The sequence below is a fragment of the Thermobia domestica genome, chromosome 8 (assembly GCF_964235325.1).
Source record: "Thermobia domestica chromosome 8, izTheDome1.hap1.1, whole genome shotgun sequence".
Classification (NCBI taxonomy): Eukaryota; Metazoa; Arthropoda; class Insecta; order Zygentoma; family Lepismatidae; genus Thermobia; species Thermobia domestica.
This window is the reverse complement of record NC_137461.1, coordinates 276,199,333-276,218,126: the sequence shown is the minus strand read 5'-3', so window position 1 is coordinate 276,218,126 and position 18,794 is coordinate 276,199,333. Positions and strand designations below refer to the sequence as shown.

General features: G+C 36.5%; 1 protein-coding gene across 1 annotated transcript in view; it reads right to left on the bottom strand.

Annotated features, from left to right (window-relative positions):
• The window catches only part of LOC145693643 (MFS-type transporter SLC18B1-like), a 155,071-nt gene that overhangs the window by 41,051 nt on the left and 95,226 nt on the right, over positions 1–18,794 (bottom strand). The window contains exon 3 of the mRNA XM_081769832.1: positions 4,510–4,583. Coding sequence (XP_081625958.1) covers positions 4,510–4,583 — 74 coding nt within the window. The remainder of the gene's footprint in view (positions 1–4,509; positions 4,584–18,794) is intronic.

The window sequence follows — 18,794 nt, the reverse complement described above, 5'->3', positions numbered from 1 at the left end:
CAGTCATCATATCGACAAAAAAAAAAAAAAAAAATGAAGTGTAAAGGTTAAGAAACAAAATGGCTTAATCAGGATTAAACCACTTAAGTTTGATAGGCACTGATCTTGATATACTACAAAATATTAATTTTGATGACCTAATATATGATTTTGTCAGATCAAAATATACAAAAACTTGTAGTTTAGCTATGGAGAAGTGGAACGCGTGTGCGTGTTATTTATTATTATTATTATTATTATTATTATTATTATTATTATTATTATTATTATTATTATTATTATTCACACCAACCAGTAGAACTACCTGGGAGTTTAAAATCGGTGAGTATATTATCATCATCATTATTGAATATGAGGGACGTAAACAGGAATTTATTTTGGATGGGGGGGGGGAAGCTTTTCAGGAAGATTCAAATTCAATATGATATTAAAATATATTAAAACTTGTAAAATTACCCATAAAATTAAACTAAATTTGCAGAAAAGTCAGAATTTGGGGGGTTCAGGCCTCTAAGACCCACCCCCTATGTACGTTCCTGTTGAAAATTACGAAGTACGATTGGGAGCTTTACTCTTTTTTTTTCTTCACGTGCGGCCCTAAGATGTTGCTTTGTCCTTGCTGATATAATTCAATTTCAGAATATAATCTGATTTACACTGATCTTACTTATGCATAATGCATACTTTAAAATGTTTCTTGCCTTTAATTCAAACTGAGGCATTCTACTTTAGTGAAACCATAACAAAATCCCAAATAAAGAATGCATCCATTTAAAGTGATACACATTCAACTATTTGCTAGATTAGTAATAGAGATAGCGCGCTAGTGTGAAACAGCTACAAGTAATGAGAAGAGACTGGATGTTCAGACACTAAAAACATCGAAGATATGATAGGGAAATCGGAAAATAAATTCCTCCTTTTCTTTCTCTACAAATTGTAAAGCAATGAGGAAAAGATGACGTCAGTGTAATATGAGAACCGTCCATACGTCATTTGGTGATGTACGACCAAAACTCTCCACATGGCGCTATCATAGTGCTACCAGGAAGTTTGGATGAGGGGCCCAACAAGTACGGAAGTTGGAACAGCTAAGAGGTCAGACCAACAAGATTAAAACGGGTTAATCCTAGAAAGCGGCCTAACCTTCCTTCTGATATCTTGGTTCTCATTTTGCACAACAATGCGAGACCACACTCGTCGGCCACAACACACAACCCTCGGTTGGGAAAAGCCCTGTCTATCCGCGCTACTATTCCGACTTGCGCCGACTGACTTCTATGTTTTTCCGACATTGAAGAAGGCTCTCAGCGGAAAGTAGTTTAGAACCAATGACAAAGTGAAGACCGCAGTGAAGTAGTTTTTTACTGTACGCAAGACACACATTTTTTCCAAGAAGAGTTAAAAATCTTTTAAAGTCATATTAAAAATGCATTAACGTCTTTGGTTCCTATGTAGAAAAATAAAATAATCCTTATTGTTTATTTTCAAAGTATATTATCTGTCTTGCATAATCATCTTTGTCTGTAGCCGTCAGGCAAAATCGCATTTTTCGATTTATGTGTAGTTAGGTAAATAGCCATTTATAACTTATAAAATAGGCAGTACTACATGTGGTAAAGTCTAACTCAAAATGAAGACAAACATAATAAAACTGAAGTCAAATCGTACATAAAGCTGAAATTAACTAGAAACTTACCTGATAATTGCAGAGAACATCTTGCAAATAGCCATGACAGTCTTACCTAGTGTTTCTAACAAATAGTTTATCTACAGCATATTATCGCTTCATATAGTAACCCAAAGTTTTACAGCACTTCAATAGTCCGAAAAAAAAACGCTCGAATGGAAAGATAAAATATTAAATACATTTGGCAGTCTACCACAAGAAAATATTAATTCAGATCTCTCATAATATATTTCTTCAACTTGTTAACGTAATTTATAAATTATGCACATTTTCAGATCTTTATACATTTTCTCTCCTACATAACATCCTTTTTTTTCGGATAGGAAGGACGCGTCCCCCTGACTTCCTTGTGAGAAACGCCCATGCTCTTGCCACATAATATGTAAGCAACAACATTTTTGCTGAGGGTATCATACCTACATAAACAATTCCAAGCTTAAACAAAATAGAATTTTTTTTTTACATAAGAGAGCTCATATTTTTGCTGCCATTACGAACATGATGCAGTGTATCCCTCTTCGTGCAGTTTTACTATACGGATCCATAGTATAAGTAGTAGTAGGAGTAGGTGTAGTAGTAGTAGTAGGAACGGGTTAGAAGCCCCGTAGGGGGTTCTTCGGTTCTGTTCTCGACATAAAATGGGCAAATTAAAGATTTCCCCAAAATTTTCCGTACATTTTACAACCTGTGGATCCGTATTGACAACCTCCTCAGTTCGAGTCTTTAAAACGGGGATTAAAAATGTTGAACTGAGAAGATAACCTTCCACTCACCATCTAGAATGAGTGGGAACGTTTATAATTACTATGCGAGAGGTTAATGATTCAACCATGTGTTTACAGGAAATTACCAAGAAATGACAACTCAGATATCGATTTAATGTTTGATGGTTATATTTCTCATAACTTGTGTTGCAGTGTAATTATGTGATGTTCAAATTCGGGTATCTAGAATATTTGCCAGAAGAGCAACGCATACCAAGCATTGAGCGATTGATCACTGTTAATAAGGTTACACATACCTTGGGTTTTAACTTCAGTTGGCGGTCCTCGGTGGTCCTCTCCTGGGCTGGTCTCTGTGTAGTAGATATCGCCAAGTTGATATCTTTTCGGGATTGTGTCTCGCTGGTTAAGACACTGCAGTCATTGGTGACGATGGACTGGTTCAGCTCTGCGTCCAATGTACTCGATAACTAACACCAACGTTAGTTCGCTAACTTAAACGATTTGAGACCCCAGTCTCAACTTCTCCAACTTCTCAGTCTGGCTATCTGAGTCTCCTTGCTGCGTCTTCTTCCCGAGTTTCGCCTTCTGAGACTTCTCCGTCGTTCTCACTCTCGAGACCTCTCGTCCTCTGTTTTTGTTCAAATCTTGTCCCAAGGAATTTGACTGTGTCAACTGACGTCAGGCACGTGTGCCCTTCTTTCTTCGGAAAACAAGGTCGCTTCATTGTGTCGCGAACAACAACTGCAATACCTGGAATGCTCTTATCTCATGATTCTAGACAATTTCTACATACCCGTGAATGTGTTTTCTTATTCACAATAATTGTACAATTGCAACTTAGTAAATTCTGTAGATTGCCTCACTAACACATTTTCTGAATTCAGTTCTGAATTCCCAGACAGCGAACAATGTGCTTTAATGATTTTAAAAGCTGACAATACAATCGTACAAATTTCGTGAGAATTGCATTAGTAAGAATATTTAGATTGACATAAATTATTTCATTGTTTTTCTGCTTCACCAAACAAAAATTAAAATCTTTAATAAAGCTGATATTTCAAAATATACATAAAATTAATCATTGAATTACGGGCTCTGCTACATGAAAATATAGGCTCTGCCACAGTATAGTAAAACTGCACCTCCCTCTTGATAATCTAGATAGTCAACATTATAAAACTTTTGGTTGGTAAAATTAGTCCAACATTATGTTAGGTTACTTAAGATTAGTTTTTGTGTCTAAAAAAGCAAGATAGTACTACAATCAACTAACTACTAGTTCTAGTTCTACAATCAACTAAAGTTAACCAATGATTGTCGACTATTTTTCCAGTCAACCTATATTTGACTTATACCACAAACACAAGATACTATAATGATATAGAAAACCTCCTGTATTCCACAAAGTATTCCAATAACATAAGCCATTTTGGCATTACATTAAATCTAATATATCAATTGCCACTCTTGGCTCATCTACCTAATTAAATATATCTTCAGCCACTTATGGCTCCAATCAAATACATAAACAACTACAGCCACATGGCTTATATTCCACATGCAAATAATTTCTGCCTCTTATGGCTCCATTCTAGTTCTAGTTATCTCCATTTCGTTAGATTTATAAAGTCCCGGCCTTATAAATCTGCATCACTAATTTTGTTTTAATTGCTTTTGAAAACGTAGATTTGTATAAAATGGCGCGTTCCAACATGGACGAATTCGCCTTCTAAGTAAATTTGTTTTCACATTATTTTCAAAATTACTTGAGGGTTAGAGGTTCAGGACATATAAAAAAGAAGATTTAATATATATAGAAATTGTAAAGAAACTAAATTTTGGCAAAATTTAAAATTATGTACAAATTCACAATTGCACAATTGTAAGAGCATGACACTCCAGGTGTAAAGATGTCCGTCGCCATCTTGTTCCCCTGGCTCCATTCCTACATAAACACAAATAAATATTATTTATATTCATAATAACGCCTTTCTTTTGTTACTACAATTTCCTAACACCTTGTTCGATTGTTCACAATCAATACCTTCTCCGATACCCCAACACATTAATATACACTGAAGAACAGATACTTACCCAAACAAGATGGAACAGGACGCAGTCAAAAATATTCCTGCGTTGTACGCAAATTTTGGCCCTATTATGTTTAACTGTAATAAAAGCAAATCATACAATAAGTCTTAATTCAAAAAATATATTTTAAATTGTATATAATATGCATATTAATTATCTTATTTTATATTTAACATCCCCAAAGTGTAATCTGGTGAAGATTGTTGAGGCTAAATCATAGCTGGAGAAATTAATGAAAATAGATTACAATTTTAAATTAAAGCTATGACAAATGTAATAGAGTAAATGAAAAAATAATGTCAGAAAAAATGTAACGATTAATATTAAAATGAACGTCAAAATTAATTAACTAAAATTAAAATAACAATTTTAACTACTCTGCAATAGGAATGAATGGTCTTGATTTCTGGAAGTTAATGTATTTTAAAGGACAAAATTAAGGACGTTGGAAAAAAATAATCAATTATTATGGAAAGTTACTGTTTTCATACAAAATAGACAATTGGATTTATTTCATGTCAGTCTTCGGAAAATTCTCCGTACATCAATGGAACTTAAACAATACGAAAAAAAAAGTCATTATAACTGCGATGCCGACTGTCGCAAACTAGAGCATAAATTTTGCAATGCGTTGACGCAAAACATATCCTAATTTGGAAACAGATTCCCTCCCCCTATGGTGATGAATTTCACGCATGTCGTTCCGTTCAGCACGGAGACTATATGAGACGTGTACCGACAACTAAATGTAGAATTTAAACCACATTTTATTCGGCACTGGGAATCGAACCCATGTCGCCTGCGCCAAACACAGGTACACAAACCATAGAAATAAAAAGGATGCTATTGTTTTAGTTTGTTTATTTAAAATAGGCTCCATTTAAAGCAATACACTGCTGAGCACGTATTTCCAACTTCTTCATGGCCTTGGAAAACCCTTCTGCGAGAATCGTGTTCAGTTGGGCAACCACAGCTTTTCGACATTCCTTGATGCTATCGAAATTTTAACCATTTTAACCAACTTCACCTTGCGAAACAAAAACTAATCGGCTGGAAATAGCTCTGGAAAGTAAGGAAGACGGTAAAAGGTTACTATTTGTTTTTGAGCAAGAAACTGCGGAACAAATCTTGCGTATAGTGATGGGTAAATTCCCGGGAAGATATTTTTCGGGAATATTCCCTGGGAAGATTCCCAAAATGGGAATTTATCCGGGAATTTATGTACAATCAGAAAGAAAATTGCATTCTATTACTATATTATGATTTCAAAGTTGAATTAATTTGTATATCACAGCATATTATTACTGTTGTCCATAGAGGATTTTTTTAAATGCATATTCTGAACGGTACTATGTTACTTTATTAACACTTTATTATATTTAGAAAGTACGCATAAATGTATATTTATTTACAATATGTTCTATCAATTAAATATGTGTGAAAAAATTATATAGTAACAGTTTAAATTTATATGTAAGTGGATTTGCTCAACTTGACTCTATTACTGATATTATAAACACATTAAATTTATAAATGTTATAAACCAATTAGATTATATAAATGCTAGAAGATACATGTCTCACCAAGTTATCAACATTTGCGCATACATATTTATGCTCACAAAATTTGCAAGATACTTACTTATCTTTATATTTTAGCACGTAACATTGCCATACACGACCTTTCATTCTACCTATTTCTCGAAATTCCATACGTTAATTCATATGTAAAAGAAGTCCGAGTACCTCTTCAGAAATTCGAGTCAGAGAGAGGAGACAGACCAACGTCTATTATTAATGTTGGTTCAGGGTTTATTAATAGTACTTCATCTCTATTTCTACATAATTCTAAATTACTTTACAAAATAGTTCCTTTTCATCATTTGTAAATTAGTACTTTGCTAATTTTGGTTGTTCTTTAGCATTGTTTGCCAGCTTTTGCACCTACTTTTTGCGATATTCTAATCCGATGCGGTTGTTTTATGGTTTCATACGTTAAATTACGTTACCAACATTAAATTCAGACAGCATTGCAGAGCGAGTGTTAGCGAATGAAGGCGGGTTAGAGCCCCGCATGGCACGTTGTTTTCTATATTCGTTACCAACAATTCACTTTCTTTTCACACACACAAATCACTTCCACTTACCTTTCCGTTTTGTATAAATCCCGTACAGCCTTAAAAAATATGTTCGATACTTTCTTGACTACTTGAACATCACTATCAACTCATTTCTTCTGTAAATCATCCTACTTTTTGCTAGTTTTGGCCTCCAATACTAAACAATTACCCTACTTTTCAGTGCAAATGGAAATGGAACTTAAAAAATCATATTATTAGTTATATAAAGTACCGTCAAATAATTTTAATATTTTCAACTTCCAAATTCATTAAAACCTAGAAGTAAATCATAATATATTAAAATAAAGCAATTAGTCATATGGTTCTTATAATTTGGAAGATAAAGTAAAGAAATGGAAATAAATTCCTTCCCGGGAATTTATAGGCCAGGGAAAAAACTGGGAATATTCCCATTTTTTAAATTCCTTCCCACCGGGAATATTCCCACTGCCCATCACTACTTGCGTATACTTTTCGTTTTCTCAAGTCTTCGGTTACAATTCGTAAAACCAAAACTTTTCGGTGTGCTGAGTATGTCTGCAATTAACCGAGATGTCGATTTTTGATTTTCTTTGATTGTGACGGTGGCAATATTGACATTGGTTCGGATTGTTGTGGGCCAACCACTGTGCTTGTTATTCAAGGACTTCTTTCCTTCAAGTTTGGCTTATTGTTCCATCACGATAAACTTTGTGAATTATTTTTAGTGTGTCTGTTGCAGGCAGAGACTCTACAGCAGAATTTAATCAACGCACATTGTTCGTCCTTCTAATCCATTTCAGTGGACAAACACCGTGTGCGTGGGTTTTCTCGGGGTTCTCCCGTTTCCTCCCACTTTCTTCATTCCACCATTTCATTCATTACTCATCATCACCGTCTCCTTTAGCCTAACCGGGATAACCGCGGGACGTAAAACTCACAGGTTTCATTTCATTTCTAATCCATTTCACACTTTGACACAGACTAGCAACAGCGATTTGAGTCACACGTCTTGTCTTCTGAACTACTGCATCTACACTAAAGACAATTCGTGTTCTTGTTAAGTAAGCCTAGTACTATGTAATTCAGTCGCTACCATACATATAGCGTTGGAGGGAAAGCGATAAAAAAAATCAGGCATGGAACTTATGGGCCATACTTTATATTATATTATATATATATATATATATATATATATATATATATATAACAGAGACAGACGTCAATAACAATAACAAAAGCAATTGAAACTTGAAAAGTTTTGGCATCATTTTATTTAAATGAAACTCTGGGGAAAATCAGTTTCGAAATATTGGAAAAGACAAAGATGACGAAAACCAATATGAATATGAAGAAAACAAATCCAAAGAGACTACATGTCTTATTTGTGGGGAGACATTTGAAGAGGGCTGGACACAATGTTTTGTCTGTTGTGGTTGGGTTCACACTGCATGTGCTGATTGCGATGCTGTGGCTAATATTGTATGTGAACACTGCAAGCCATGACTGAGGCTGTATTCCTTAACTATCTGAACTTGGTAAGTTTATCCTACTTAGTGCTGTTACACGTACACTGAGAATTGTGTGTCTGGTACTGGGAACAGTGTTTTTGTTGTTATCATTACAGTCATTTTTGAAAATTAATAAGTAACTCAGGAAATAAAACATTTTTGAACTTCATTTTAGAGTATTTGATTATCTACATTATAAAATTGAACCCACTGAATTTTATCAGAACTTGTCAACTGTTTTAATAATAGATCTGTTTTCCTACAAAGTGTTTTCGGTACTGATTGTAAAGTGCCTGATACAAAAGGTAAAATAGAATTATTGTTATCCTGTCTGAAAGTCGATAATGAGTATTTTTCTTCTTCTTCTTCTTCTTCTTCTTGAATGAGGGTAATGTAATAGGTTTGTGTGAAGATGAAGTATAATGTAAATAACTTTGCAAAGCTTGTTGATATAATTTCCACTTTTGTTGTACACTAAGATCCCGACGTTTTGAAATGCTATTCATTTCTTCATCTAAACGTGAGTGATGTGAATCTATGGATTTAAGATTGGATTGAATTTCATGTACAGCATTTTCAGGAAGTAAAATAATTTTTCGTAATTCTGACATACTTAACGGCAAGTATGCTGCAAGTATCCTATGCTTCGTACCCTTCGTCCTCGAAAAAGCTTTGACAAATTCTGGTACACTCGACTAATTCACAATCTTCACAAATTATTCCTACTCTACAACTATATGCGACTCAAACACTCCTTACTAACCGACAGAATAGCATACGCCACCGTTAATGAATCCTTCTCACAACCTATTTTTTCCATTGTGGAGTTCCGCAAGGTTCTGCACTATCACTTCTCGTTTACACACTGTATGCTGCCGATCTGCCGGAATTCCCAAATAAACCTTTCCCAATTTGCAGACGACACAGCCTTCATCAAACAGACAATTCCATGCAACAAATAAACAAAACACTACTGACCAGCATCGATACATTTGTTTCGTGGTGCTCCACTTGGCCCCTAAAGATAAATTCTACCAAAACCTAAAACATAGTATTCCTACCCCTCCTAAGAGAAGTAGCAAAATCCGGAGAAATCCCCGACTCCTAGATATCACTGTCGACGATACACTAATTCCTTCAACGAATACACTTACTTACCAGGATCACTCTAACTGACCAAAGCAGTAGCTGTTTGAGTAAAAGCATAAAATTTACCTCAAAAAGTTTAATTCCTAAAAGGGTTAACCAAGGGGAATTTCCATATCCAGAATCGTCTAATAACAGTGCATTAGCGGTATGAGTCATTACTCTATAAATATCGAGTTTTTCCATATGCGAGAGTCGTGCACAGAGCCAGGCGTAGTGGCATCTACGTTAGTAAATCTTTCTCTTGCATCACAGATGACCTGCACATTAATACTTGCAACCCCTTCCCCCCCGGAGGAGGAAACTTTCTTATTTTAAATATATAAATAAAACCCATCCCAAATTTTGGAGCACTTAAAAGTAGCAGTATGACAACCCACCGCCCCCCCAGAAGTCGGTCCTGGATCCGCCCCTGCTTCGCAATTAATACTCTTTACGTCTTCTTTCGGGAATCATCACAAAGTCGGCCAGTTTGCTTTTAACAACTTTTGTTAAGTGAGTTGAGCAGAGTAGTGAGGAAACTCAAAAAATGTTAAGCACTTGCTCCAAAAATGGGCATTTGCTCGGTTTTATTTTTATTAAATCTAAAGCAGTTGCTCACCAGCCAAAGACAATGAGCATTTGCTCACCAATAGCTTGAGTAGAATTATTTTTATTCATACGAAACTGAACATTTGCTCCAAATTTTTGAGTTCTAAGCACTTGCCAAGAAAACATTTACCAATATACATATTTTTAACAATTTTAAAAGTTAACGGGTGGGCCAATGTTCTCATTCCAATATTTAAGAGGATTGCATTAATGTAACTTCGTCCTATGAAGAAGAGAATTGACCCAACCATACGACCATACGAATTGAATTGTACTTAAACCTATGACCATATGTTGTAGTAAATTATCACGTAAGAAGTAAAACATTAGGCCAACAACCGCCCACGTAGTGAACACATGCCGATACAATATTTTGGCAAGTGATATACCTGTAGAAGGTACCGTAACAAACAGGACCACCAAAATTGACCGCTCCCAAAAGATTTATATGGGTATATCAATTTACCCATTTTTTACAAAAAGAACAGGCTTTATGCTCAACTTTATAAGAGTATAACCTGATAAATCCTCATCTAGGGTATAAATTAGGTCCAGAACTTCCAAATGCTTAATTTTTAGTAATTTTATACCCATAAAATAGAACAAGATGAACCACTTTAATTTATATATTACAGTCTTAGCGAACATTACCAATTTTTATTTTTGATAATTACCAAATTTAAGTGAAAATCCTATGTACCCCTATCAACATTTAAGAGAGTAGAATAAATGTACTGGTTTCTTATGTAAAGAAATGAAATCTTTAACTTTAACATCCCACGTCTATGCCGGTTAGGCTAAAGGAGACGGTGATGATGAGAAAGAATGAAATGGTAGAATGAAGAAGGTGGGAGAAAACAGAAGTACCCCAAGAAAAGCCACGCAACACGGTGTTTGTCCACCACAAAGTCCACTTGGCACGAGCTGGGATCGAACCAGGGACCCCGCGCAAAAGAGGTGAACGCTCTACCACTGAGCCACCGCAGTCCCCGTCTTATGAAAGTGAATGAAACCTTATACTAACCCAGGTAACCATACAAGGTAATAAATTCTAATTAAAGAAGTTAAAATAGATCGAAACTTACGAAACTTCTGACAATTTTTTACGCATGATGAAAAATCCAAAGTTACGAAAGTATAGACACCGGTCCCGCACTATCAAAACAAATTAATAATTATGACAATTCCCAAAATTTAATGAGGCTGGTCCGTAGTATGTATTCTCCAGAAGTTTAGTTGATGAGCCAAGGTACCTCCGCCAAAAGGTAGAAAAAATGAAATGAAATCTTTGAGTTTTACATCCAACATTTATGCCGTCTAGACTAAAGAAGGCGGTGATGGTGGGAAATGTATGAAATTGTGGAATGAAGAAAGTGGGAGGAAACGGAAGAACTTGAACAAAAACCCACGCACGCGTCGTTTGTCCACCACAAAGTCCACTTGGCGCAAACTGGAATCGAACTAGGGACCCCGCGCATAAGAGGTGAACGCTCTACCACTGAGCCGCCGCGGCCCCCGCCAAACTTAGAGAGAGTGGTACTATACACTCCTCCATCGTGACATCTGGGCCAGAGACACAAAAGTTCAGCCAACTGCCGCCATTACTACTATATTAACGGAATTCTTATATGACGTACTCTCAAGCAAGATATTTGATAATTAATATAAATCACTGCATTAGAAAAGTAAAGGAAATTCTGAAATCAAAAGAAATAATTTTGATTCGAACTGGGACAATTGAGAAGCAAAAGTCTAGCCTCCTAGGAAGATATGTGAAGGTGATGATGTGAAAGCCTTCGTTTATATTTTGAAATATATGACAACATATTTATTTATTTATTGAACAAATTCCCAGATACAGCATAACTTTGCCATTTTACACAGGGACATGCTAACAAAAGAAAAAAAAAACAACAACAGCCAGATTGAGCTTACATTCATTAATTTGAGGACACCGACATCTTTTCAGGTACATGATGAAAAGGATATCACAAAATCCCTCTAGAAATTCCCTCATACAGAAAATGGTGACACGGTGTATACATCATCGGGATTAATTGTTTTATTTCAAATCCAATGAGGTATAAACCGTGCTTATATTGTAATTTTCGTGGAAGTTATATGTGATTTTATCTGCACTAATAAATATGGTAAAATGAACAGTACACACAGCATATTTTTACATAAATATGTTTATTTCTCTAGAAAGAATAAGGCGATTCTTATGAAACTTAGAGGCCGTACTAAGTATAAATCAAGCTAACATAAATATAATTTGTGTGTTGATATACCTAAGGGTACCCAAGCTACAGATATGAAAATTGTAAAAAAAAAAAAAAAAAAAAAAAATGGAAATTTGAGGGGAAATTTCCCGAAAATCCATCTGTCACGGGAAAACTGAGGGTGATGGAGAAAAACTGATTACAGATTCGAATTCTACATGAAGAGTTCTATTAGAGTAAGGTATTTTCCTCCGTATGCCAGAGAAAAAATAATTTTTATCGACTAGTGTAATTGTATTACAAGTTTCCAAAAAATGTTCATGCATTTTAGAGAAAGTTTATAAGCCAGCCAGAATTGCTCTTAGGTGTGAGAGTGCTGGCCTCCGTATGTAAACAATCTAATTCGTACATTGATAATTATAATTGATATCAAGTTTACATAGTTCGTACTGATCTATTTGAGGTGAACCTAATAGCCTTTGTGCATCAGTGTGAACAGATTGAAATCAGAAGCATCATTACAAATTTTTGTGTGGAGTAAGATTCTCCATTGATACTATAAATTGAGCTCATCATTTTTCACTAGAATCACTTGCGTAGTAACTATTAAGGGGTGGTTTCCGAGGTGTCAACCCCCCTCTGAGCTAGATACTATATATAAACAAATATTTACTAATTTATATTAAGATGTAGATCACGTTTGTCCTAACAGCATGAGACACAATGCTTTAAGCTCCGTCAATAAAATTGTGCGTACGCCAATGATTAGCATATTACCATGTTGTTGCTTAAATTATATGTAGGCCTACTCTATCCGAACAAAATTTTCTAGGGGATCTATCTCCATGGTTGGTTGTATTACATCTGGTGACGACGACTTTCCAAAATTTATGTGGGTGCATATCAATGGCGGGACATTTTCAGGGAAGTCTCGATAATTTTTGATTGATTTCCTTTTAGTTAAAATCTTTTATAAACACTGTCATAAAGGGCTGTGCTCGATTCTATTCACAATATAGTATCACTTTTTATTGTGGGGCCTGCCTGTGGCTAGTTAAGGCCGGCAAGGAAGAGGCGAGTGTGCTGCTTAGTTGCCCCTCCACAAACACATTTGAAACAATTATGTTTTAGAAGTTAGAAATTTTAATTACCATTTCAATGTTTTAATTGCTTATTATTTTCTTGATAGTGGCAAGTAAGAAATATTTACTTTTTTTACAAACTAAAAATCTTATGCGTGCGGCGTACCCACAACATTATTTGTGTGGGTGCTGAAGCCCCGAATCACCCACGTAGTCAGCGAGCATGTTACGTACACATTTTCGTGAGCTAGGGGGCCGATGCCACTTAGGGCACCCATGACTGTATCTCAAACTATGAAGTATCGGTTGTTCCCTGTTCTTCTAGATGACACGTCGGATTGAAGAACTGGGGTTTTTCGTCGCTGACCAAAAATTATATCTTTCAATTTTACATCCCACGATTATGCCAACTAGCCTAAAAGAGACGGTGATAATGAGAGTGAATTAAATTGTGGAATGAATAGAGTGGGAGAGAAAGGGAGAGTCCCGACAAAACATACGCACATGGTGTTTTCCATCACAAAGCCCAATTAGCATGAGCTAGCTGAACTCTAGAACACATCATTTTAATGATAACGTCATTGGATCTAATGATAAGTGAAGTAAGTCTAATATACAAGACCATACCGTCAGAGCCGTAGCTAGAGGGGAGCCAGCGAGACGCTTGCCCCGGGCGCTGATAGCAAGAGGGCGCCGAATGAGCAAGAAGAAAGGAAACGTGTTGAACACGAATAAACGACGCGGCGCCCCGTAAAAGTTCTGGCGCCCTTTAAATCAATGTTGTCGGTGAGCAAAGAAATGGATTTGTTAAAAAAAATTCTTGCCCGCTCCGCTCGTAACTCAAACGTTTCAATAACAGTCACATGTTTTTCACTTATTAAAGAAAGTTATTATATATGATTTATTAATGACGATGTGATATCAAGATGCCGAGTAATGTCTTACAGATTACGAAGGAATATTTTCAAAGTCAAACGGCCAAAGTATGAAATGTGTTTTGATGGTGATGAATTCGCTTAGTTAATCACGCCTTTCTACCCACTCGGGTTTATCACGATGGTGAGAATGAAGGTATGAAAAGTAGAGGAGTGAAGAGAACATGCAAGCTGCTGTTTGCGCGAAAATATTAAAAATGAAAGTAAACAAGAATAATAACATTTTCGAACTTGAAGAAGTTGTAAAATAAAGGCTTAAGAGGTCAGAAGTTAACCAACGATTTTGTCTTTTCCAAAGACTGACGACTATCAGTGATTTTTTAAAATTCAATTGACATACGAATTGCTTCCAATTTCAATGGTTTTATTGGAATCATTTCTCCATGGATATTTTGCTGCATATGTATCTAGTTGTATGATATTTTTACCTATCTACGTACATACAAAATATACTCACATTATATATCCGTACGTATTCCATTACATTTTACAAAAATATTTTTTACAGTGAAAGATTCGAAATTAAAATACCATTGAAATAGAGAATAAAATTACGAAACTTTACAATTCTTACTCGAAATCATTGCTGTCACACATTTTGAACATTTTAAAAGAACATAGTTTCTAATGTATTGAAATTTCATTTCGTATGGATAGTTTGAAACGTTGTAAGTAGTTGTAAAGAGCCTGGAGAAAATTCCATTAAAATCCTCCTACAATAGGGAATCCGTATTAGACATGGAGTTAGTTAATGCAGATGGTGGTGTTGGAAAAGTCTGGGTCTACCTGAGCACAGTGGTAATATCACAAACCGGTCCCTAGCCATGAGGCTCCACAAAAATCGGGCCCCGGTGGCACAGGTTCTTTTTATACGCCTATTAAATATGAAATTGTACTTGGGTGGTGAAGTTGGGAAGGTTCGGGTCGTCTGAGCACAGTGGTAATGTCATAAATTGGGTCCTTGTCTCAAAGGACCAAAAATGCCGTCCCGAAATTTTGAGCTCGGCTTCATTCTAATTTTCTTTTAAGCATGGAGTAATTGGATACAGATTGTGGTGTTGGAAACCTCTGGGACCTGAGGCCCCACATATGAGGTCCCAAAAGTTTGGGTTCGGGTCTCTTTTATTTGGCTATTTGACATGGTGTTTTACTAGGGTGTTGGCGTTTGAAAGGTCGGGGTCGATTAATGAAAGCGGTAATGTCAGAAATTGGGCCCTGGCCTCGAAGCCTCAGAAATGAGGTTCCGAAATGTTGTGCTCGAGTCCACTCTATTTATCGTTTAAGCATGGAGTTGTTGCGTACAGATGGTGACGTTGGAAAGATCCGGTTCCCCTCAGCACAATGGTGGTCAAGAACCGGGCCCCCACCATGAGGTGTCAGAAATGGGGTCCCGATGTTTTGGGCATGAGCTCCTTCTATGCGCCTATTAAACATGAATTGTTATACGAGGGTAGTGGCGTTGGAAAGGTTCGGGTCGTCTGTCAGAGGTAATGTCAGAAATCTGGCCCTGGATTCAAGGTCCCGGAAATGAGGCCCCGAAATAATGTTTTTGTGTCTCTTACATTCGGCTATTAAACAATGTGTTTTTGCACGCAGGTAGTGGCGTTGGAAAAGTTTTGGTCCCTTGAGCAGTGCGGTGAAGTTAGAAATCAGGTCCGGGTCCCGAACTTTGGGTTGTGCTGTAAACCTTTGCAATGGCTAAAACTCAATACTTGATTGAGAGAGATAAAACCATCAATTTAGCTATTAATATGGTTTTATCTTGCACAATCACGTATTGAGATCAAAGTAGTTGATTTTTGAGTTGATTTTAGTTTAGCGTTCCATTCAGCAGCGAAGCTATATGAGACGTGGACCTACTGATTAACGTGGAATCCGAACCACATGAGCTCCCGCCGGGAATCGAACCCGGGTCTCTCAAAGAGATCAAAGTAGACAAGAGGTTTACAACATAAACAAAAAATGGGGCCCAGAACCAATTTCTCATTGACGTTGTGTTCACGGGACAAAGACTTCCAACGCCACTACTTTCCTCCTACAACTCCATGTTTAATAGGCAAATAAAAGGAACCCGAGTCAAATACTTCAGGTTCGGAGTCCGGATTAGATTTCTGATATCACCACTACGCTCAAGGGACCAAGACCTTTCCAATGCTACTAACTCTGTCCAACAACTTCATGTTTAATAGGTGAATAGAAGAGACCCAAGGCAAAAGCTTCAGGACCCCATTTCTGGGCTTGGAGTTTCGGATTCCATTTCTGACATAACCGATTTGCGAAGGGCACAAAGATCTTTCCAACGCCATCACCCGCGTCCAAGAACTCCATGTTTAATAGTCGAATAGAAGAAACTCGAGCCGAAAACCTGGCTATTTATGGACCCTCCGAGCCTCTGCTCGATTTCTGACATTACTGCTATGCCAGTAGCGTAGCCAGGATGTGTGTTTGGGGGGGGGGGGCAAGTGCTGTTATAGGTACACATAGAAAAATTACAAACAAAAAAAATATATAAACATAAAAATATATAAAATATTACAAACATCAAAGTACCAAAGTACATTGTCGGACCTCTTTGGGACGGGGCCCGGCCCCTCTGCCCCCCCTTCCCTACGCCACTGTGCTATGCTCAAGGAAACCGTATACTTCGAACGCCGCCACCCGCGTCCACCAACTAAATGTCTAACATGGTTTCCCTGGACTAGGAGAATTGGCTCCATGGTCTTTCTGTAACTGTTCTCTAAATAGATTTGTATGCAACAAAAAGTAGTTTTGTCAAGTTAAACAGAAAGCACAAAATAAGCATCTTGAAAGCAGCTCTTATTTGTAAAAGGATTCATGATGATCGCTTTTGGTTGTTGCAATGGTCTGTCAAGGAGCTTGATAAAAAATTAGCATAACAACAAAAGTTGCTTCTCTCACATGTATTAAAAAAAATGTTAAGGTGAGTTTAGAGGGGCGCCGAACTCTAGTTCGCCCCGGGCGCCGAAATCTCTAGCTACGGTTCTGCGTACAGCGAAAATCGACCAGCAGTTCTAAGCACACACAGCAATTGCTGTATCTTCAATAATATAAAAGTAACTTTATTTTCCATAGATGTCAGCATAGTACACTATAGAAAAATAGTGAAAAATCTCTAACAAATGCCAAGTACAAAAAGACACCTTCCACAGAATTATAACACTTTTTCATTGTCTTTCGACATATTAGTTATATTGTAAAATTTGAAGTTCAGTTTTCTACATACGACAAAATGTGAATGTACTCACTAGAAATAATAGTATTTTAGGCTTAAAATAAAGGGCACGAAATTTCAAGAAACGTACGCGCATTTTCTTGTTATAGAATTTTTGGTGGGTGAATGCTGCATTATAGCTAAGCCTTACGTGTCCTTCTCACAGTAGTAATAGCCAGTGCGATAATCTATAGCTAATTGCCTTCAATCAACTCTCCAGTGCTGTCAGATTCATAATAACAGACTTCCCACTCAAAGCCCTGAAATTTCCCGATCGGTTGCAAAATTTCCCGCCAAGAAAGAATATCGATCAATAATTAATGATTATATTAATAACTTTTAATTAAAATCAACTAACTACGAACAATCAATCAGCAGTACATCACTTCCTGCAGGAGAAATTAATTATAGGACAGTCCTATTTTATATCTGTAGTTTATTTGGTATAAGACAAGAAGTCAGAAAGAGCCGACATTGAAAGGAATAAAAGTTGGCAGAATTTCCCATTTTCAACCAGAATTTCCCGCATTCCTGTCAATGCTAACAATTTCCCGTTTTGTGGGAAATTTCCCGCCATCTGACGACACTGCTCTATACTGGTCCAGAATCAAATTCTAGGCAGCTAAAATTCATTTCTAATAGCTGGTGGCTAAAAATTGCCACAGAGGGGTTTTTGAGGGTTGCTGATTTCAAATCTAATAAAGTTTTGTTTAAAAAAATCAAGATGGCGGACAATTTAAACATTTCTTTCTATCGTTCAAGAGTGAGTGTCGGGGGGTTTTCGGGGTCGCTGACTTCATCTGATAACAGTTTTTTGTTTAAAATTCAAAATAGGGGATCCAAGATGGCGGACATATTCATAAAATTAACTATATGGTTCCTTGAATATGAGTTAAGGTTATTGAAAATAAATGTTACTGGAAACTGCGACAATATGTTTCAGAAAGTAAACAAACAATTTGAAGTAAGATAATTTATTCTGAAATGAGATAATAAAGATCACTAAAGAATTTTAACTAAGAAAAAATATATCACATAAATCATCGTCTATTCAGCTGTTCAAAATATTTTTTTCGTTCTCGGATTATTCATAGTTCTTCACCCTCACTGCTATCTCCTGTTTTCGTGTCGGACTCTTTCGAGAGCAATAGCAGACTTTTTACCTCCTCCCGTAGGGTTGTACGTTTATTTCTTGTTGCTCTCCCAAGGGTGGTTATTACTGGATCCGAATCCACGAGTAACCGATGAACTAAATCTGTCGTGGTATGTATGCATGAATCTTTTTGAGTATGATGCATACGAAACTGTATTTTTTATTGCAAGACTCCTGAGCTTCTTCTGATAACATACCTATCGGAAAGATGGCGCTTTTAAGAACTTCTGCTTCGTGCATTAAAATCTTGTGAACACAAACAGGCATTCTGTACCACCCGTATAGACTGACAAATCTCCTTTCCGTTTCCTCTTGTAT